This window comes from Cyprinodon tularosa, unplaced genomic scaffold (genome assembly GCF_016077235.1).
Source record: "Cyprinodon tularosa strain WSP-4 unplaced genomic scaffold, ASM1607723v1 ctg526, whole genome shotgun sequence".
Lineage (NCBI taxonomy): Eukaryota > Metazoa > Chordata > Actinopteri > Cyprinodontiformes > Cyprinodontidae > Cyprinodon > Cyprinodon tularosa.
The window spans coordinates 1,088,519-1,109,814 of NW_024039259.1; the positions used below are offsets into that span (position 1 = coordinate 1,088,519).

Consider the following 21,296-nt stretch of genomic DNA (forward strand, 5'->3'; position numbering starts at 1 on the left):
ACAACAACACTATATATTAAGAATTATAATAAGATAATAAAATAAGTCCCCTTTATTTTCTCCGCACAAACCAGCTCATTACACGCATATTTAGAAACGAAAAAAAAGCAGGAAAATCCTCTGCATTAAAAAATATAATAATTTCCTGCCTTCCGTAAACGCACCACGAGACCCCGCCCTTAGCGGTAACTAAGGAGATCACAGTTCTGTTTACCTCTAAGATGTCCTCCTTGCTAGCTGCTGATGCTGCGGGGCTGGAGCTGAAATGACCGAGCTCTAAATCCTTTTCTTCGCTTCTAGAACCTCCCAGTGGGCTTCCTTTGTTTTTGTTTTACAGGATGCAGTTGAAACATATTAAGAGTCTTCTCACCCCGCAGGTAAGTTTGGGAAACGGGCCGGGTAGCTAACGCTAGCAGCTGCTGAACACCAGTTAAAAAGTCAGGCAAGCTCTTAGTTACAGTTGTAAAATGAAATTGTATTTTATTTTATTAACTGTAAGTGTTCTGTGTGGGTGTAATTTTACACCATAGATTATATTTATATTTATGCTGCTTTATTTATATATAAAAGTCATTTTAATCAGCTAAAATGTAGCTAGCTTCTTCTCTTTTTGACTACTTGAGCTGATGTAACCAGTAAATTTCTCCACTGTGAGATCAATAAAGTCAATCAATCAAACAATCTAGTTGAATACCATTTGTTTTATAGTTTGGCATAACTCTGAGTGCTTAAAAAAGTAAACAGATTTGATTTTTAATATTAGAATTTTTTATTATAATAAAATCCAGTATTTAACTTTTTTGCTTTTTTTTTGTTTTGTTATATTTGCTTTACATAGGATGGTGCAGCCAAAGTCACATGCATGGCCTGGGCACCAAACAACAGCAAGTTTGCTGTTTGCAATGTGGACAGAGTGGTGTTGCTCTATGATGAACATGGAGAAAGAAGAGACAAGTTTTCCACAAAACCTATGGATCCAAAGGTGGGACATATAAACACACACACAAAAAACAACAACATAATTATATAAATCTTTTATTTGATTGAAAACTGCCTTCATAACTGGTACTAATTAAATTAGATTACCGGTAGATATACACAATGAACATAGAAAGCAGATAATATGCTGCTAAATGCAGGATATTGTCATTAGGAATTTACTAAATGTTTTACAGCTTTTGTTTTATCATATTTGATTTTAGATTTGTTGATTTTAATTTGCTGCTTTAAAGATTTTGTGTTTCCTAAAGTAGAACTATTCAGGAAATTAGAAAAACAAATCATTAACATTCATTCAATCAGTTTGGTTTTCAGGGATACTCATGTTATTACATTTGAATATAATTATTCAGCATTTACACTTAACGATAATAATAGTTATGATATAGAACTGAAACTATTTATCATATTATCGTGATTAATCATTAAATTAATCAACTAATTTACTAATCAATGAATCGTTAACTGGAGTTTAGAGACTCTAAAATTGACCATTAGCTGAAAGAGAAACACATTTAGTGAAGTTATTATATCAAAATCATAAAAAATATCCAAATAGTCTGCAATTAGGGGGAAAAAAGACAAAAAACTTTCCTCTGTCAATATTCTCTATACAGAACACCTCAAGTGGAAAAGTGTTAGTTACACTTCAATTCTGTAAAAAATCTTCCCTAATGAACCTTTTGCTAGGAGATTATTAATCAATATACAAAATATTCGCTAGTTGCAGACCTAATATGATAGCAGCATAAAATCTATCACTGCAATTTGCATATTATCTGCATTTATTCAAATCATGGAGCGCAGAGGGCAGCAGGCAGAAGATGGGCCATTTTGTGGGGTTCAGAGTTTTTCTCATTATAAGAAATTATGGAAATGCTGGGAATTGAGCCCAGGACCTCACATGCTTTACCTGAGCTCCACCCTTTCTCCAATAACCCAGTGATGTATTTTAATGTATATTAATTATATAAATATAAGGGGAGTGGCGACCTAGTGGTTTGGGCATAGGGCTTGGATTCCTGAGGTTGTGAGTTCAAAACTCACTCCCACAGACTGCTACTCTGGGTCTCTGAGCAGGACCCTTAACCCCAGATTGCTCCCCGGGCGCTGCACAGTGGCAGCCCACTGCTCCCCTAAGGGGATGGGTTAAATGCAGAAGGTTAATTTCTCCATGTGAGATCAATAAAGTTCAATTTATTTTATTGCTGGTTATTAGAAAATTACGACTTCCAGGTAATAAAAAATCAAAATATCACCCAGCAATCACAACTCTGCTATTATTGTTGTTTTCTTCTATATTAATTGACTTGCAGCTATTTTTTTTTTATTTAGGAGATAAAATCTTTTAAGTTTTTAGGGCGGATTGTCATGATTTTAACTATGATCAGACCCAAAAGCAGTAAACCAAATCAGAGAGACCAGGGAAAAATTTTAACAGGTTTATTTAGGAGATTGTGAAGAATCCAGTGTTGCTCTGAACACTGCTCAAACGGAACTGAAAATTGAGGGGAAGACACTGCGGTTAGTTCAGGCTCAGTGGGAAATTTGATTCTCGAACTTGAAAAGAAGAAATTGATCGCTGACTCATGTTTCCAGAAAAGTGGTTGACTCTTTGACTCCAGTCGGTGTGGGGTGTTCCAGTGTTTGTCTCTTTCGATGGAGGGCGGATAGGGTTTAACCAGAATGCAGTTGTTTGTAGGTGAAAGGAGAAACTGACTGCCACTTAGATTTCCTGCGGTACTTGAACGGGTCGTTGTGGAGAGAAATCCCTTGCTCAGTGTGAAGCTCAAACGATCTCTTGGAGGGAAGTAGATCCAAACCTCCAGTTTGGATCCTCAGCTCAGTTTGAAGCTCCTTCCAGGGAGAGAAGGTCCGCAAAATCCAGTTTGCAGGATGACTTCCTGCCGAGAGGCAAAGACAAAAAACAAAGTTAAAGCTCAGGTTGACTAGAACTCAGTTTGACTCAGCAAAACTCAGCTTGGCTGGAGTACCCAAAACTCGCAAACACTCTGGCGCTGAGGTAGTGGCCGTCAGCAGCTTAAGAACACTCCGTTAACGAGGTAACCCTCTGCAGGTGTGTGAGGAGGTGGACCAGAACCAGGCGCCTCCTGGTGGAGGAAGGGACACAAACACAGAAACACAAAAACACACAGACAGTCCTGACACGGATAATCTGACTTACCCAGGATTAAAGATCCTATTAATGAATAACTTACTGACACATATTGTAAACAAGCTCCTTTAGCAGGTTTTAAAAATAGTAGCTGTTTAGAGAGTTGTCACATTACCAGGATATCTATTTTTAAATATATTTTTTTAACCATCCTTTCTGTCAGGGGTTGCCTTTATTACCAGGTTGATACTCTGCTGGGTTTCTATTGTTGTTAACTTTATATCATGTATAAAAGAAAATCCCTTTATTGTCCGATAATGGGTAAGTTTTGGGACAATTTTTTAGGACAATTGTGGGTAATTGTTTTCTGCAATAACATTAAGGTGTTGTGTGATTTTGCAGTATGGAAAACAGAGCTATGTGGTCAATGATATGGTCTTCTCGCCGGACTCCACCAAAATCGCCATTGGCCAATCGGACAACATCATCTACGTCTACAGAATCGGAGAAGACTGGTAAGCTGGTTTCCGTCGGTTCAGTTTTTCGGCTGAGACATTTTATAATGAAACGGAGCAGAAGGCTCCTATAAAGTCCTAGAAGAGTAAAGAAAACATTAAACCTGCTGAAATAAACGCTCCTGCTTCCATGGAGAACAGAAGATCTGAATCACGACGACGGCACGCCTGCTTGTTGTCAAGCACTAAGTTAAAAAAATTTATCCAGATATGCTTTAATATGTTAAATGTTAAACCCCAAAAATTAATTACATACTGAAGAAAAAGATTGGAGGAGAGCTGCAGCACGTTTTTGAAACATAGTGTCCTTATAGGTGGAGCTGTGATATTAAAAAGGTCTGCTTGGAATGCAAAATGTCAGCGAATGTATCCGAAGTTGATATGTTTTGCATGTCAGTGTCATTTTAAAGGACCACTCACCCCTTAATCAAATGTTTTACCCCATAAATAAATATCTTATAGTGGTCTCTACGTGTCCAAGGCATTATATGACCTTTTAAAATCCTGCTGTTGTGTCTAAAACTGCCAGTTTAGTGCCCCCTTATGTTAAGAAGGAGTCACTGCATCTGATGTTTGCTTTTGGCTTAGAGCCTGACGGATATTTGCAAGAGAAGTAATGCCAGAACAAAGGGCATGCCGTAGCAGAAACATGATCCAGACTCCGGTCCAGGAATATTTACTCCCTTTAAGGTGACAAAAGATGCAGAATGGACTTTATTCGGTTCTGTTTTTAAATGTAAACACTTTATAATCTCCCTAGGTTGTCACCAAAATACTTAAGCCTTGCTAAATTGCAGAGCATCATCGACTTCTCTGATGAGCTTTGAAGGGGAGGATTTAAGGAAAGCAACGTGGAGGACGTTATGCAAAATGTTTGTAACTTGATCGAAAAGACTGAAGGCAACCTGAACCAGCTGTTTAAAGGCACTGCTAATGGCATAAAGTCTCTCTCAGCATTGAATTACTCTAAAAACAGACAGCTATATTACAGATAGTCTCCACTTCATTGAAACAAAGTAGAAAATAGTCTGACAGCATGTTAGAGCGACATACCCTGGCTTTAAATTAAACTTTTAAATCTTTAGTCATTGGAAATTATAATAGTTTCACATATATTTAAAATATTATGATCTACTTTTTTACTCAGCATATCATTAAAATATTTAGCCCTTCATGTAATGGAATATCCTCTCGAAAAAAGAGAAAACTGAGTTTTCTTTTTTTTTTTTTATGGATTATTAACTTTAGATTATCTCACTAATTGATAACTTGCATCTTAAGTCAGGTGTTTTAGTCCCAGTTAAACCTTAAGTCTTCCAGTCTTATTGAAAATCAAAAAGATATCTGTGAAGAAATATTTTTTTGTTTTAACAGCACATCACTCAAATGTAAATGAAAACTTTGGAGCCATGAAAAAGAATAATCTTTAGACTTCTGCTGACGTTAGTGTGATTTAAAATGAATCGACTGATCACCCAGAATTAAGAAAATTTGGGCTGAATTTTTTATTGATTTATTTTTTTCTGTAGATAGTTTTTGCATTGTTGTGTTTCTCTGTTAGAAAACTTGAATAAAATACAATGTTTTAAAATTTAAAAGCAATCTTTTTGAGTTGCATCACCCAGAACAAAAACCTTTTTGATCAAATCATTTTCATACCTAAAAAAAACCCTGCGAATTGCCGAGTTTGGAAATGACCTGGATTTTAAAACAGCAAAAAAAGAGCAGAAAAAATATGGAACTAAGTTGAAATCTTTGGGTCGAGATGCGTACAGAAAAAAGGAAAGTCGAATGTTGAAAATAATTATAATTACACAGTTAGGAAACTATATAAAAATCATGTTATTCATCCATCTGCCTGTGGATATTAATGCTCCATATTTGTAGCCAGATTGCTGTAAAAATACTGTATCTGAAATAATTCTGTGAAATTTCTTCTTTTTTGTTTGTGTGTGTGTGTGGGTGTGTGTGTGTGGGGGGGGGGGGGTTGGGGGGGGGGGGGGGGGGGGGGGGGGGGGGGGGGGGGAATCAAATGGGCTTAAACCCTGTAAGCAGTTTATTTTCGTATATTTTCTATCTTTTTTAGGGGGGACAAGAAAGTCATCTGCAACAAATTTGTTCAGACGGTGAGTAAAGGGAGCTGTCATAGAAGAGAGCTATATACTTTAGCCTGCTAGTATGGGCTCTGAAAATGTCATACAATCCATCTTATAGGAAAAACAAATAAGGTAAAGGGATGCGCTGATATGAAAAAAACTCTAAATCATGTCACATATTCTGCATCAAACTGACCATATCAATGCGTTTTTTTTGTTGTTGTTTTTTTCTCCCACAATGTTTACGTTTGATCACTGCTGCACTTTAAGAAATGGAAATGTCATGAAAGCTGTGCAAAATGAAATTTTGTGTGGTATACACTCTGTGTATACAAATACTGTGTATACAATAACAATTAAATTAGTCTAATTCTAAGTCTAACATTTGGCCAATAACTTATATCCATTTGTATTATTAGTACTATATCCTCCCCGTATGATTACTCCACTGACATTGTTTGCATGGTTCGGTTAGAAATCCATTAATTACCTCATCATTATTACTGTCATTGGTTCTAGGGCTGGAAAGTTAATTGCATTTGCAATATAACCCATTGTAGCAAAGCTCAATTTTAAAGTAGAATAGGTTCTCAATTTTAGTCATATTACATTTAACAAGACTAAGATGAAACATTTCTCCCTCCAGCCCTTTAGGTGGCGGTAATAAACTCAAAGTGGGTTTGCTGCCACACAGAAGGGGAGGAAAAGTTGCAGCTGGAACACAGATCCAAGAACTTTTTCACGCAAAGGGTTACAGTCCTGCAACAATGGACTCTGGAAAAGCAGGCTTTCGATGGCGTCCAAACTCTGTAGTAAAACATCCATATGCATGTAGGAAAATCGCATTAAAATTGAATCACAATATTGATTTAAAAAGGTTTGCACTGAACATTCAGCTCTAATGTACGGAAGAGGATTAGGGCCACTAAAAAAAAAAAAAGGTTACTAATTTTAAAATTTTATTTCAATTTAGTGTTGGAAAAAAGTCAGAATTCTGTTTAGTTTACCTGTTCAGGAGAAAAACCACAACCTCTGCGAAGCTTCTGCGCCTCTTTACTTCCTTAAGTCTTCCTTTGTTTTCCCTTGAATCTGAGAAATATAAAGCCATTTAGAAGCCATTACTCAACTCTATCACTGAAGTATTATGATTTGGGATGCATCTCATTCAACATGACCACATGTACAAAATGCAGTCTACTCTGCTGTAAGGTATGATGTCTGTTTAAATTGGAAAACATTTTAAGTAACTATATGCAGGAATAAAGTATTTTTTTTTAAATGTTTGTCGTTCTTAATGCTTTTAAAAAGCTTTTTTGGATGCTTTATATTTGCTTTATACTGAATGCAACTTTGAACACCTTAAAGGAAAAGTCAGGTCAGCAAGAAATAATCAATGGATCATTATCTATACCTAAAGCTAATACGTTCGCTGTCATTTTATTAATTCAGCGCATAATCCGTAAAAAACCCAGTAATTTTCATTGCGATCACTGACTCAGGGAGCGGCTATTTTTGCCCAAATATAGTAATCCCTCCCTCCTGACATCTTCCGGCAGTGATGTCACGGTGCGGTAAGCCTAGCGCCATTCTCCCCGCTTTACAAGCAAAATCAGTGGGAACTACTAGACACATCTGCAATCAACAACATTTATTGAAGACACACAAGTCTTCATTGTTTGCATCACCTGCCGCTCGATCTCTCGCCTTATAGCTTCTGTTTTAATCTCACTCTAGCCTTTCATAGATTAATTTTTTACCCAGTGTTGACGGAAAAGTCCGGTCAGCAAGGAATAATCAATGGATCGTTGCGATCACTCATTCTAGGAGCGGCCATTTTTGCCCAAATATAGTAACACCTCCCTCCTGACATGTTCCGGCAGTGACGTCACGGTGCGGTAAGCCTAGCGCCATTCTCCCCCCTTTACAAGCAAAATCAATGGGAACTACTAGACACATCTGCAATCAACAACAATTAGCCATGCATGTAGTATATTAGATTTTGAGAGGACTTAACCATTGAAAAAGTTATGAGCGCTATAGTTAAACTAACAATGCCCACGTGCATGGCAGCTGGATTATGGAATAAATCCGGTAAAAGTGGAAAAAAAATATTAGTTATTTCACTTTTCCTCCACGGACGGGTTGGTCGTTGGATTGCCAACTTGAAGAGGGAGGGTTTTGCCATCGAACTTCTGGCCAGAGAAAAAACAGGTAATATGTAGCCAACATTTGGAAGAAGAATGTTTTCAAGATGACTTGGATAATAGCGCGTTGTGACAAACACCAGATACAGCACTGGCACCTGATCAACAGCCGATACCGCACCGTGTCATCACAAACCTGTAGGTGGCAGTAGTGCTCTTTGACAAACATGGATGACTCCAGTAAAGCATATTATAATTAAAATTACTCTAAATTAAAACTTTTATCATTTATTGAACAGTATGTAATAATTTCATATTTAAAGTACTTTCATTCCGTCCCATTTTTGGGTCATTTTGAGGCTTTAAGGTCAAGCAGGGGTCACGCTTTCCTCTGAGGAAAGGTCAAAATGTGTTATTTGTGAGCGACAGGTGGAACCAAGATTTCTGGTGTCTTCTCAGTCCATCATCTGAAGCAGGATCGTATATCTGCAGGTCCAGTCTTGACCGGAGAATCCGACTTTTATTAATAAAAGAACCTGTGATTCTTTTATTTTCTTTGCCCAGAACAGAATAAATAAAACCCTCCAGCTTGTGTTGCAGCTGGTTTGTATTTGAAAGGAACGGAGGTCAAGTTGGAACAAAAAGTCATCCTGCAGATAGAATAACAATACTGTTTAAGCTGCTCTCTTATATGCTGAACTCTCACAGGCTCAGGTGTTGTTTTGGATCCACAGAAAATGATTTATTTTTCTCTTTTATTCCATGCTCCTTTGAAGGAGATGCTTTTAATCCAAAGGTGTTTTAGGATGTTTCTACTTTTTGGAGGTTCCTGTGAAGTTGGATTTGGTTTCCCTGATCTTTAAGGATTAATACTGGTTTCTTCTTCATTTATTTTCTTTTTTTAATTAGACCCCATTATTGTTTCCAAGCCTTGAATCCATATCTCTATTTTTAATTAATAAAAATATTATGTTTTTAGGGCAATGTCAGACATGTGGAAATATGTGAGGAAAGTTACAATTTTCTAATCTTTCTCTAATTGTGTTGAAAACTTTAGTTTCTGAAACAGCAAACACGAATATTTGACTTTAAAAACTGTGTTGCAGAGTGCTGTGACTCGCCTTCTTTGGCCTGGAGAAAGTGCTATTGTTTACGGATTACTAGATGGAAAGGTAAGTGACATCACACCATGAGTTCCTCTGCATCAGTCTAATAAGGGCAGAAATCAGTGGAACTGAGCTGAAGCACATATGCTGGCTTTCAAAGGGGTTCACGCCGCTGTTCAAATGGCAGGTTCTGTGAGGTGAATAAATTAGATATTGATCTTTTTGAAAACTTACCGACGTATACTGTGATTTTTATACTGTGCAATTCAATTCGGGGAAAAAAGGAGAAATGCATTGGAGGAAAAATAAAACAAAAGTTGAAGATGCTGCAGAAATGTGTGCAGACTTCATCTAGTTCAGTTTCCAAAAACTTTTTCAGTCACAAACAAATAAGTTTTTATATCAGTTTAGAATTTCTCCTTCACTTTCTTATTTTCCTCCTTTAGTTAGAGTTATTTCTCTCGCAAAGCATCATATAATTTAGTTATAAACAGTATCAGCAAGGATAAAGGTACAAAAGAGCCTCGCTGTGTTCTACCATAGACCACAGCACCATAAACCTGAACTGTTCAGGGAGGCTTCCTGAAGGCCAACAGAAACTCAAAATAAGATGCAGCAACGTCCAACAAAGACTGGTTGTGTTCTATAACATTCCTCAAAGCTTTTTGCTAAATGTATTTATGTCATTTAAAATAAAAACAAATAAAATATATTTTTTTTTTACTGAATTTAAATCAAATGAATCAACAACTACCACTTGGGGAGTGCTAGATAGAGCAAATTGTAGGACAAGAGAGGTTTTCCATCTTAAATGCAAAATGTTTATGTATGTATATACAAAATCTATTTCATGATTTACATTTTTTGATCATTTGTATTTATTCTTACTTGTGCTTCAATATATTTTACTGGCACTTGATTTTTTTATGTCTTTAATGGAAGATTGTGTACATTTTCAAACACAACTCTCTCTCTATATATATAAATCAGTATATATATATATACATATATATATATATATATATATATATATATATATATATATATATATATATATATATATATATATATATATATATATATATATATATATATACTGTAGTTTCATGTCTTCTTGAGAAGTGTTTATTAACTTATTCATGCAACCAGGTTATTGCATCAAACAAAAATCTTCAGTTCAAATGATTTAAGATGTATAGATATATATATTTTGATAATAGTTGATGTCACAATGAAAGGGAAATGTAATAACTGATTGAGCAGCTTAGAAACAGAGCAGAGGGACAGCATCAAGGTGAAAAACCAAGATTAGTAATCATAGCCGCAGAAGGAAAGCTTGGATTTTATATCACACTGTAAGCAAAGTAAAAAAAAAAAAAAATTCTACAAAGTAAATAAATAATAATAAATAAAAGTAATTGTTGTTATTTCTTTCTTAGGTCCGCCTCGCCAACACCCAGACAAACAAATCCTCCACCATCTACTCCACAGAGTCCCCTGTCATCTCTCTGACATCCAAGTAAATGTCTGATCCAAACAGTACTTATAAGACAACCCGGTAAAGATGTGCAAAAAGCCTTTATTTATTATATTAAGAGTAGAAACATCTCATATTAAAGAAATGTATGAAATCCACCCTTTCGTATGTGATTAGGTGGAGTATAAGTTTATCAGACTATTTAACTCAAGCCTTCCTGTTTCCATTGGGTTTCATTAGATGGAGCATACTTCTATTTCTCTTCCCCCTCCTCAAACTCCGAAAGATTAGAGAAAAATACCAGTGAGGTTTAGGTTTGTTGACCTTTATACGTCAAAATTTAACTAGAACATTTATGTGAACCTCAACATAAAAAGAAAAGTTCAAAACTACTGAAGCTGCGGTAAAGGAAGCCAGCTAGTTTTAACATCCCTCACTGTGAGAAGAATTTCTGAAGGAGGTGGAAAATATAAACAAACATCCCTGTCTTGTTGGAATAAAGACATGAGAATCTTTGTCAGACTTTATTTTTAAGCATTTTTGCACAGCTTTACCACAGATCCTAGTGTTTTAATCTTATTACTTTAAATAGTCTGATGTTTGTGATGTTCCCAATCATAAAAATGTTAAGCTATTTTGCATGTTGTTCCTGCCAGTACAGATAATAGTTAAAAATCCATGTTTGTGTTAGTGTTTCTGGGAAGGGTGTCCTCTCTGGTCACACTGATGGGACTGTGGTGCGCTACTTCTTTGATGATGAAGGCTCAGGGGATTCTCAGGTGAACATAGATTAGATCCGACTCATATTACCATAATTACTCATTATTACCGTACACACATGACTCAGAAGTCTTCTTAGGTCTCTGTTTGGCTGTTTTTCATCTCAGGGTAAGCTGCTGACTCACCCTTGCCCCCCGTATGCTCTGGCCTGGGGTGCAAACAGCATCATGGTGGGCGGCTGCGATAAGAAGGTGGTGGTGTACGGCAGGGATGGCCAAGTCCTGCAGAACTTTGACTACAGCCGAGACCGATCAGAGCGAGAGTTCACCGTGGCGGCCACCAGCCCCAGCGGACAGTCTGTGGTGTTCGGCAGCTTCGACCGGTCAGTTTGAGGCTGTCTCTGTTGTGTTGCTATGGAAACATAGAGCTGCTATCCAAGCAGAAACACAGACCAATAAAGTACAGAAATAATTTATTGTTCTAACATGTTTGTATGGTACTATATATTTATTTTCTAATGTGATAATATATCACTCAAACATAAAACTTATATTGTTTTATACTGTTTATATTTAGAACAAATTTATAACCTTATAACATTAGGAGGTTAATGGAGCAGAGGAGTTGTTAACAAATATCTCCCATCCAAGAACAGATGGATTCTGTTTGATATCTGGACCAGAAATCACAAGAGATTTTACCTTTTATTCATCAGCTTGGGAGACATTTATCATACAAACACTGAGAAGGAACGAAAACAATCGTACAATCTGGACGGAGCAGAGGAAGAAGCTCCATGGATAAAAAAATAAACCACCTGGACACATTCAGGGGGTTATGATGTCAAAAGGAGACTTTACTGATACATCTGGATGGAGTATGGTGTGAATTTTGTTTTATTATTGTTACAGGCAAAGAAGACAGAAATATTATCCAGAAATTAAACTTGGGAAAAAAATTGTTTTGAGAGCAGCTTTGCTGTTTTTTCATGATTAGTTTTTTCTTAAGTCTGCCAAAGAGGTTATGTTTTTAGGAGAGTTTGTGTGTCTGTGAACATATTTTAAAGAATTTTTTTACCAAAGGTGGAACTCAGTCCAAGGTAAAATTAATTCAGCTTGGTGATGATCGGGATCTCCATTGGGATCCAGGAATTTTATTGAAGATTCTCTAACATTAAAAGAGAAGGATATTTGGCAGAACAAGCACACTGGAAAAAATGGAAATCTTGGTAGGTGATTTTTTTTTTTTAATAAGTGCATTTTTTTCTTTGATTGAGAAGGTAACAGAGACATTTTGCCAATGGAACAAGACAATTTACACTCAAAATAAGAAAACTCAATTGCATTGTCTTATTTCTAGTGGATATTATCTAAATATCTTATTTTAAGAGTAAAAACACTCATTCCATTGGCAAACTATCTTATTTACCTACTCAAATTAAGGGTAAATACACTTAATTTAAGAACATTTTACTTATTTCTAGATTGTTTTTCCAGTGCAGTTCCCCACTAAACCAGAGGGTGGCAGCAGTGACTATTGATTGCCTCAGCATAGGACTCAAAAAGTGTGGAGGGATTTTACTGAAGATAAAAACACAAGGAAAGGGACTGTTGTTGGTTTGTTAGCAGGATCTATTAAAAAACTTATGAACACATTTAATCAGAATTTGTTACCAGAGGTGCACCGCATGCCAAGGCATGATTAATGAATACACTTACCCCAGAAGTGTAGAATGCAATCCGTAAAACGTAATTTAAAAAGAATGCAATTCGTAAAACACAATCTGGAAAAGAGAAATTGAAAAAAAATTAAAATTTAATGTAAAAAGTTACATTAAAGGCCTTTTTTTTGATTAAGTAGTTTTTCAAAGATGGGTTTCTACATTGCATCTTTTTTTTTTTCAAATTTCCATTAACAAAATGTCGTCTTTGCTTGCAATAATAATGGATTAAATTTCACTCTATAGAAGAGTTGAACCAAGATAAAACTGACCTTAATGACTGTCGAACAATGACTGCTATAATAAAATTAGGCTGTTTGAAACAGGAATAAATGCTGCTTTAAAGTAAATGTTTAATTTTATTTCAGTAATGCATACTGTTCTTACAAAATATTGTATTTCCAATAATATGAAGTTCTAGATTTACATCGACGAATATGCATATTTTAATAATCTGATAGTTTATTATAAACAAAAAAGATTTAGCTCTATTTTGTCATCTTGTTTGACAGTTCCATATTAATAATAAAGTTTAACATGCTTTCCTTGGTAATACTGTTGCAGACTGCGAGTGTTTAACTGGTCCCCAAGGAGAGGCATGTGGGATGAAGCCAAACCCAAAGAGATCGCTAACCTCTACGCCATCACCAGCTTGGCATGGAAGACGGACGGATCCCGCCTTTGTGCTGTGAGTCTATCATTTCTCTCAATGCTTCGGTCTGCATGTTGACTGAAAGGTCAGGTTATTTTGAATGAAACAACCTCAGTGAACCTCTGTATTTTTATGACAATCATCCCATCAGTTTTGTGCTAAAATTATATAATAATAATTAGGGATTCTTTCCTATGTTTCTTCGGCTGTGTCCTTTCAGGGAACACTGTGTGGCGGAGTTGAGCTGTTTGACTGCTGCTTGAGAAGAACCATCTATAAGAACAAGTTTGAAATGACCTACGTTGGCCTGAGTCAGGTAGAAACCCTCTAAGCAACAGATAAACAGATTAAAGGATCAGCTCAGATGAGGACTGACACTAAAGGAAATCAGCTTCTTCATGTTATGTTTCTACCCCAGGGAAGCAGAAAGATCTCTGTTATCACTGAAAGGATCCAAGAAAAACTGATAATCTTTAAAATATAAATCAAAATTTTCAGTGACATTTATTTTTTCAGAAAGAACTAATAAATGAGAATGTCACTGATAGTTGGTATTAAAAATAGCTCATTGATTTGCTTTCCTATTAGTTTTCCAATCTGTGAGTCTGCTGCTGAAATGAGGTGGAGGCTCATAAGAGGAGTAACCTGACTTCGCCAGATGGATTTGCTCCGCATATCCATCTGGAAACCTTCCATTGAAGTAATTTTGGGAAGGGGCGAAAATACTGGTTAGCTGATTGGCCTATGTTGGTGATAGACGGGCCAAATAAACCAATCAGATCAACGAAGCATATGACGTACTAACAGAGCGACGACGAAGAGGAGCCAATTGATAGATCAAACTCTTGCCGAAACCAGTCGGGAGAAGAGCAAAAACATCTTTTCCTCTGAGAAAAGCCTCCAGAGCAGTGTTTTGCTCTTCTTTCAGTGAAGAAATACTCTGTAATTCCGATAAAACTTGCTTGATAGCCACGCTAACGCTAGTTTCATCGGCTGAAGCCGCCATGTTCTTTAGACTGAACAGTCGCGCTTCTCGTTGCGTCCCACCTCAACCCGCCTCAAAGCCAACGCTGATTGGACATTCGTTTGGTGAATGGCTCCAAATTTTCTTTAACAGAGAGTCTCCAGACTGATTAGCGAGTGAAATCTTGAAAGCTCGCGAGATCAGGATGGTCTCACAAAGCTATAAGAGGAGAACTTCTCTGTTAGAAAACATCCCAATTTGTCTATAGATTAAATTAACGACCAAACTAAACTTCTTTTTTTACGCTTTTTATTTGCAAACTGTTTTAAAGAAGAAAAAAAAACAAACACCCATTAACATGAGGTCATGGGTTGGTAAATATAATCAAGCAGACTCCAGCACCTACATTTAAAACATCACAGATTTTACATCCATAATATGTAATATTTAAAGAACACTGTCACCCTTGAGAAAGTCCAACCTTTCATCTTCTTCTTTCCAGTTCTCCTTCCAGCCGCAGGAGAAAAGTCAGACGTTCTATTTGTCAAATATTTTTCTACTATGGAAGTAGAGTTTTAGTAGGAGCGTCTTTATTAAAACCGTTTTTTGTTATGTCCTTTTTTTTTGTAGATTGCCATTTTTTTTAGCAGGTTAGGATCATCCTCTAAGTTATCTGAAAGAAAACCCAAAAAACATCCATTTGAATGAAAACTTGATCTTAAAAACCAGAATATTTAAGATTATTTATAATATATCCAGAAGGTCTATCAAGATGAGCAGGACCAGAATATGCGACCATGATCTGCTTTGACGTCCCCACAGTTTTTCTGATTCAGTGCTGAATTATAACTTTTGTTTTGGAGTTATGTAGAAATTGATTATGTTCTTCCAACTTAAGTCTCAGCAGGTGTTGGAATTAGTCAATGAAAACCATTTCCAATCATTTTCTACATTTCTTCTGTGATATCATTGTTCAATTATTTTTCCCATTTTTCTATTAAGTGGTCCATTGAGCCCCCTAGAAACACTGATAGACAGCTTTGTTGCACTCTAACTACCTGAAAAGTATCTGGGGATAAACGTTTTCACTCCTTGCCTAATATAGTTACAGGTATCTGGAAAAAGGCATGTCTCACCATCCTGTAGGCCTTTACATTTTTTTTTTAAAGCAATTGGTTTAGTTTTTTCAACAGCTGTGTAAATTTTTGTTCTTGTAATGTGTCAGGAACCGAGGACAGATGGACCCAGTATTCAAGGAGAGACAGTCAGTAGGAAAGTTCAAAACGTTTATTAAATAAACAAACAAAACAAAAGCGGAGCTGTGGCTCGCGGACACTGCAGGTGGGGGGGCGGGGCAACGCACAATCTCAGACACTCTTGTTTAACAGTCCAGACCAAGAATGTCCCCAAGTGCTGCAGTCCCAGAGGACATCCTGGAAGCTGATCCTGGTCAGGGATCCAGAACAGACAGGAACAGACAGAACAGGCAGGATCCAGATCAGGCAGGGACAGAAACAGGATGGCAGGATCCAGACTTTCAGGCATCCACAGGCTCCCAGGAGGGTTCAGAGTCTGACTGGGACCAGAAGCGTGACCAGGCGGTCACGCACAGGAGCAGACAGGATCAAGTGCAGACAGGTTGGCTCAGTGGAAGAGGGTAGCCGAGACAGGACGTAGGAACCGGAACTTGAAGCAGGACATTAAACTGGTCTCCTCCCTGGAGCCAGGCTTACTGGATAAAAACTGAACCTCCCCACATAATGAGCCAAAACCCAGAGGACTCCGTGGGGAAGGAACAGTGGACGATCAGGAGACGAGACAAACAGAAAAACCCTCTTTCCACTAGCTGCTAGGATCCAGGACACGAACCAAGGAACAAAACTAACAGACAGGCTAACAGAAAGACAAGTAATGATCTGGCCCTGAATGCTCAGGCTAAACTGAATTTAAACTAGAGGAAACAGGTGAGAGGAATAAATTATAATTCAGGCAGGGAGGGAAAACAGCAGGTGAGAGGAATTACTAATTAAGGGAGAGCAAACAGGCCAGATCATGACAGTAATGATTAAAATCATAATAGACAACAATTGTTTGAGAAAGATGTCCATAAACGATCTAGCATCTCAGATTTAACCCTGTAATGCCAAATGTATCATATTTGATACGTACGGTTTCTGAAATGTTTTGTGTCTGACACCTTTTGCATAATTTAATGGTAAAAACTTTGCTCAAAATCCTATTATACACAATCAGATATACCTGATAACAGAGGGCAGAAGACTACACAAAAAATAATCTTCAAACCAAAAAAAAAGTAATTTTCTGTTTTGTTTTATTCTTGGATCGGGCTTTAAAGGGTTATCAGGAAAATAAGTAATAAAAGAGCTCATCTTTACCAACGATGGTTAAGATGTTTTTTTTGTCTGCTTTGCTCATTGATTAAAATATTCGTTATTCAGCTCAATGTACCATAACAGGCCTGGACAGAATAAGGAAACAGATTCCAGCCATACTTGAAAACAATCACTTTTTATTTAAGCTACAAGATTTAAATAAACAAGGAGATTAAATCAATTAATTACTAATAATTAATTGCAGCTTCAAATGAGACTTTTAACAAAGAAAGTAAAACATTTTTATGAATAAGTTTGTGTCTTAAAGCTGTCAGGCGTCTGGATCAGTTAAACTTTTCACACCAAATGAATGTTTTGATTTTATATTTTTTCCCTCCAGGTGATCGTAAGGAACCTCTCCACTAGAACAAGGGTGGTGCTGAAGTCCATTTATGGCTATGAGATAGAAGAAGTCAGGATCATGGGAAAAGATCGCTACCTGGTGGCGCACACCTCTGACACTCTTCTGCTCGGTGACCTAATAACCAGCAAATTAAGCGAGGTGCTGAACGTGTTCATCGTTGTAAACTAACAAACTGTCTCTGGTCTTTATTTATGAAGCTGTTAGCAGATTTCATGGCCGACGGTCAGAAAAGTGCAAATCTGTGTGAGAGAAGTCAATTTGATTTTCTCTCTGTCTCCCTCAGGTTCCTTGGTCCGGTTCTGGAGGAAACGAAAAGTTCTTCTTCGAAAACGAGACGGTTAGTTAGCAGACATCTTTTCTTCTTTAAAGGACAGAGTTACGTATATTAGATAAACAGTCATACTCATAAAGCCGTGCTTTTGTTTGCTTTTAAATCTGCCCTCTCAGGTGTGCATGATTTTTAATGCCGGGGAGCTGAGCCTGGTGGAGTACAGTAACAACGAGATTCTGGGATCTGTCAGGACGGAGTTCATGAATCCACACCTCATCAGGTAGCCACGACAATATATTAAGATCCTCTGAAGTCTAAAATCTGCATGTGCCTCTCCTTTCATTTTAAACAAAGAAAATAAGCAGTAATATCAGCCTGATTGTTAGGATAAACAACTTGAAAGGCAGGATTATTTGCAGCAGTTTTTGGTGCTGAGACAACTGCGTCTTATTTGTATAGAACAGAGCGTCTGGAGGGTCTGGATCTGGACCCAACCTTATTTAAAACATTTATAAATTACTGGATTTTCTCAGATGACAGTGTCTAATTTCAGTTGCGCCGCTTCTCCTGTTAATATGATAAAGCGCTCCAGAGCGTCCAGCACCAAGTTACATGTGATACAAATTAGCCAATGAACTGTGGCGAGCCGGGCGATGGGAAAGAAGGAGAAGACGATGAGAAAAAGAAAGCAGAGAAAGTGTGGACTGCTGGAAGAAGCGGTTAACTTGTGACAGAAAATTGAAATGGCGTGCTCAAAGATGACTGCACATTTAGAGTATATTTTGCTCAACCTGCTGCTGTGAAGCAGGATTCTCCACCATGAACAGAATAAAAAATAAATATGGATCCAGGCTTAAAATGAGCACCTTTATATGTGTTTGAGAATGGCTTAGTCTCCATTAAAACCCAGGTTTAAAGCCTTGCAGGTCAGCCTGAAGCCCACTGCTCTCATTAAGCCAGAAAAAACAAAAAAAAGGCCAGTGTTTTATAAAATATGTGAATCAGGAAATTGTCTATATACCGAACTGAATAATTGTTGTTCTCTACTAAAAAAAACAAAAAAACCCACCAGATTTTAAAATGGAAACATTTTTCATTTTTAAAAATTTTTTTTATTTAAAAATTAAATTTATAACATGGATGCATAAACACCTAATTTTTTTCACTGTTAAATTCTGTTTAAAGTAACAGATCATAATTAAAAATGTCTCCGGACCTTTACTGGTGGATGATTTTCTTTATTCCGACCCAATGATTTTTTAATTGATTACCCCTGGTATAGAAAAACAAAACAAAAACTTTGCAGCTGAGTCCACTGGATGGCGACATAGAGCTTTGCAGAAATCCGAGCTTTAAGAATGAAGCAGAGGCTGCATATCAGAGCATATCCATATTAAGGTCTCAAGGCCGGCACACTGAGTAGGACTAACAGTGGGTGTCATGGCTGCTGAGGTGAGCAGGTTTCTTCCTGCTTGCCTCTGGCTGGACTTGGTTTTTTAATCATGATCAGGTGCAGCTGTTTCTCACCGTTCCTTCGGCTATAATCCCCTATGGTGTCCTGATGCCTAATATAATTGTTGCTTGTAAAAAACAAAACCCTCACATGCATTCAGTAATTTATAACTCATCACTATGTTTGCTTGTTTGTTCAGTGTGCGACTAAATGAGAGGAAGCAGAGAGGAGTGGAAAACAACAAGAAACTGGCTTATCTGATCGACATAAAGACCATTGCTATTGGTAAGAAATAGGAAGGTTGTTTGAAAGAACGAGGTTGTTTGTATGATTTCGACACGACAGGTAAAAAAAAAAGATGTCTACTGGGGTCAGTGGTGTCTTTGATATGCATCAGCTAAGCTTTGTCAGGGTAAAAGGATTTGTAGAATATCAGGAAGGTTTTTTTGGTTTATTTTATCTTTCTCATACAGTTTGTTGAACTTGAATAACAGTTTTCAGAGCTTGAATTCTAGAATAATGTGTTTAAAAGCTTCAGTTCTTGCTGCCGTGATTAAACTTATAACCTGTCAGGAAGTGAATGGGTTGGGTTTACATGTGCACCACTTTATTCATTAATTTTCTTTTTTTTTATTCATGTTTCAGTTTAATTCCAATGATTTTCAAATAGTTTTTGTTTTAGAGCTTCCTTCACAAAATCGATAAATCCTTCCGTTACAACACCTGTTACCTGAACAAAAGCACCAGTTTCCATCTCTAAAGTGACACCTAGTGGATTAAAATGGTTCCTTACGCAAAAGTTTTTGAAGTATGTTTCCCACGCCAACCTTCACTTTCTAACACACTGGAAAAACGATCTAGAAATAAGTACAAATTTCTGAAATTAAGTGTATTTACCCTTAATTTGAGTAGGTAAATGAGATGATTTGCTAATGGAATGAGTATTTTTACGCTTAAAATAAGATATTTAGATAAAACGCACTTCAAATAAGACAAAATAAATGCATTTTCTTATTTTAAATGTAATTTTTTTTGTTCCATTGGCAAAATGTCTCTTTTACCTTCTCAATTCAAGTACAAATGCACTTATTTTAAGAAGCAATTACTTATCTAGATTTAGATTTTTTTTTCCAGTGCATAAACATTTGCTTACATTTTGCATCCAGAAAATTCCTGCTGAAACTTCCATTAGGTTTATACCATGAAGACCTTCTCATTTGCTAATGTCACAGGTTAAGCTCTGGATTTTCCTGCTTTAAATGAAACTTAAAGTACATATACACTAATAAGCCATGCCATTATTACCGCTGAGAAGTTCTTCTTTAGGCTGTAGAGGAAACTATTGCTGGTTCTCATTGACGTTATGTCAGAAAACACGGTGGGAACTGTCCACTGCTGAAACGGGATATATGTGAACATCAGACTGGAAGCAAAGGAAGAATGTTACCTGATTTTTGGTCGTCTTTTGTGTCGTTTTGAAAGCTTGGTGTGATTGCATGAGGAACATGTGGCTCCAGCCTTTAGGAGTTTGCTTTCTCAAGGTCTTAACCCGATCATAGATGTTTGGGATGTGCTTGTCTTTGTCCCGGACCAGAAACCATGGCACACATTCATGAGTCTAATTGGGGTCCATACCTTCATATAAACTATTTGACCAAAACGTTGGGTCCTGGATAGAGGACAATTATTCAGAGAAAGCTTAGTTTCTGGTTCTGGTAGTGTACTGTCATTATTCAAACCAATAAATCAGCTTAAAAGGATTTTAAAAATCAACCAGGCTTTATATAAATGATTCTGTTCCATTTGTGTGGGTTCCATCTCATACAGGAAGAGAAGGACATGAACTGGCAGATAAATGTGCAAAGAGGGGAGTTTGTAAAACAGTTATAGATTTTGAGTTAGAGGTCTTGTTTAATATTAAAGATAAGATTAAAAGAAAGTTGCAAGGAAGATTGGAACAAGAAGTGAAAAGGTTTTGAGAAAAATATAAAAACTGTGGATATTGTGGAAAATTGTGAAGAAACAGTAGAGGGTGTCATTATTAATTATACTGAGTATTAAAACCAGATTTTATTTAGAGAAATAAAAGATTCTTAATCATATAAATATGAACAGGTAATGGGTCAGACTTTGTTGTTAAGGCTTTATTTGCATTTTTAGGAGCCAGATCTACTGTGGTCTTTCTGTCCCATACTCTTTTTCAAAAAGCGGCAGTAATGTACATCAAAAGTTGTTTGCATACGACCAAAAAAAATAATAAAACATCCAAGAAGATGATGTTGGGGTCACCCATTCAATCTAGGGAA

The 21,296-nt window shown here is 36.8% G+C and overlaps 1 protein-coding gene across 1 annotated transcript in view; it reads left to right on the forward strand.

Moving 5' to 3' along the window:
• Nucleotides 1-185: 185 nt before the first annotated feature.
• The window catches only part of ift172 (intraflagellar transport 172), a 108,633-nt gene continuing 87,522 nt past the window's right edge, over nt 186-21,296 (forward strand). The window contains exons 1-14 of the mRNA XM_038304141.1: nt 186-377; nt 839-982; nt 3,518-3,630; nt 5,717-5,756; nt 8,977-9,042; nt 10,416-10,495; nt 11,145-11,232; nt 11,341-11,555; nt 13,458-13,581; nt 13,766-13,861; nt 17,243-17,404; nt 17,550-17,603; nt 17,714-17,817; nt 19,190-19,275. Of these exons, the coding sequence (XP_038160069.1) occupies nt 339-377; nt 839-982; nt 3,518-3,630; nt 5,717-5,756; nt 8,977-9,042; nt 10,416-10,495; nt 11,145-11,232; nt 11,341-11,555; nt 13,458-13,581; nt 13,766-13,861; nt 17,243-17,404; nt 17,550-17,603; nt 17,714-17,817; nt 19,190-19,275 (1,411 nt within the window). The 5' untranslated portion in view covers nt 186-338. The remainder of the gene's footprint in view (nt 378-838; nt 983-3,517; nt 3,631-5,716; nt 5,757-8,976; nt 9,043-10,415; nt 10,496-11,144; nt 11,233-11,340; nt 11,556-13,457; nt 13,582-13,765; nt 13,862-17,242; nt 17,405-17,549; nt 17,604-17,713; nt 17,818-19,189; nt 19,276-21,296) is intronic.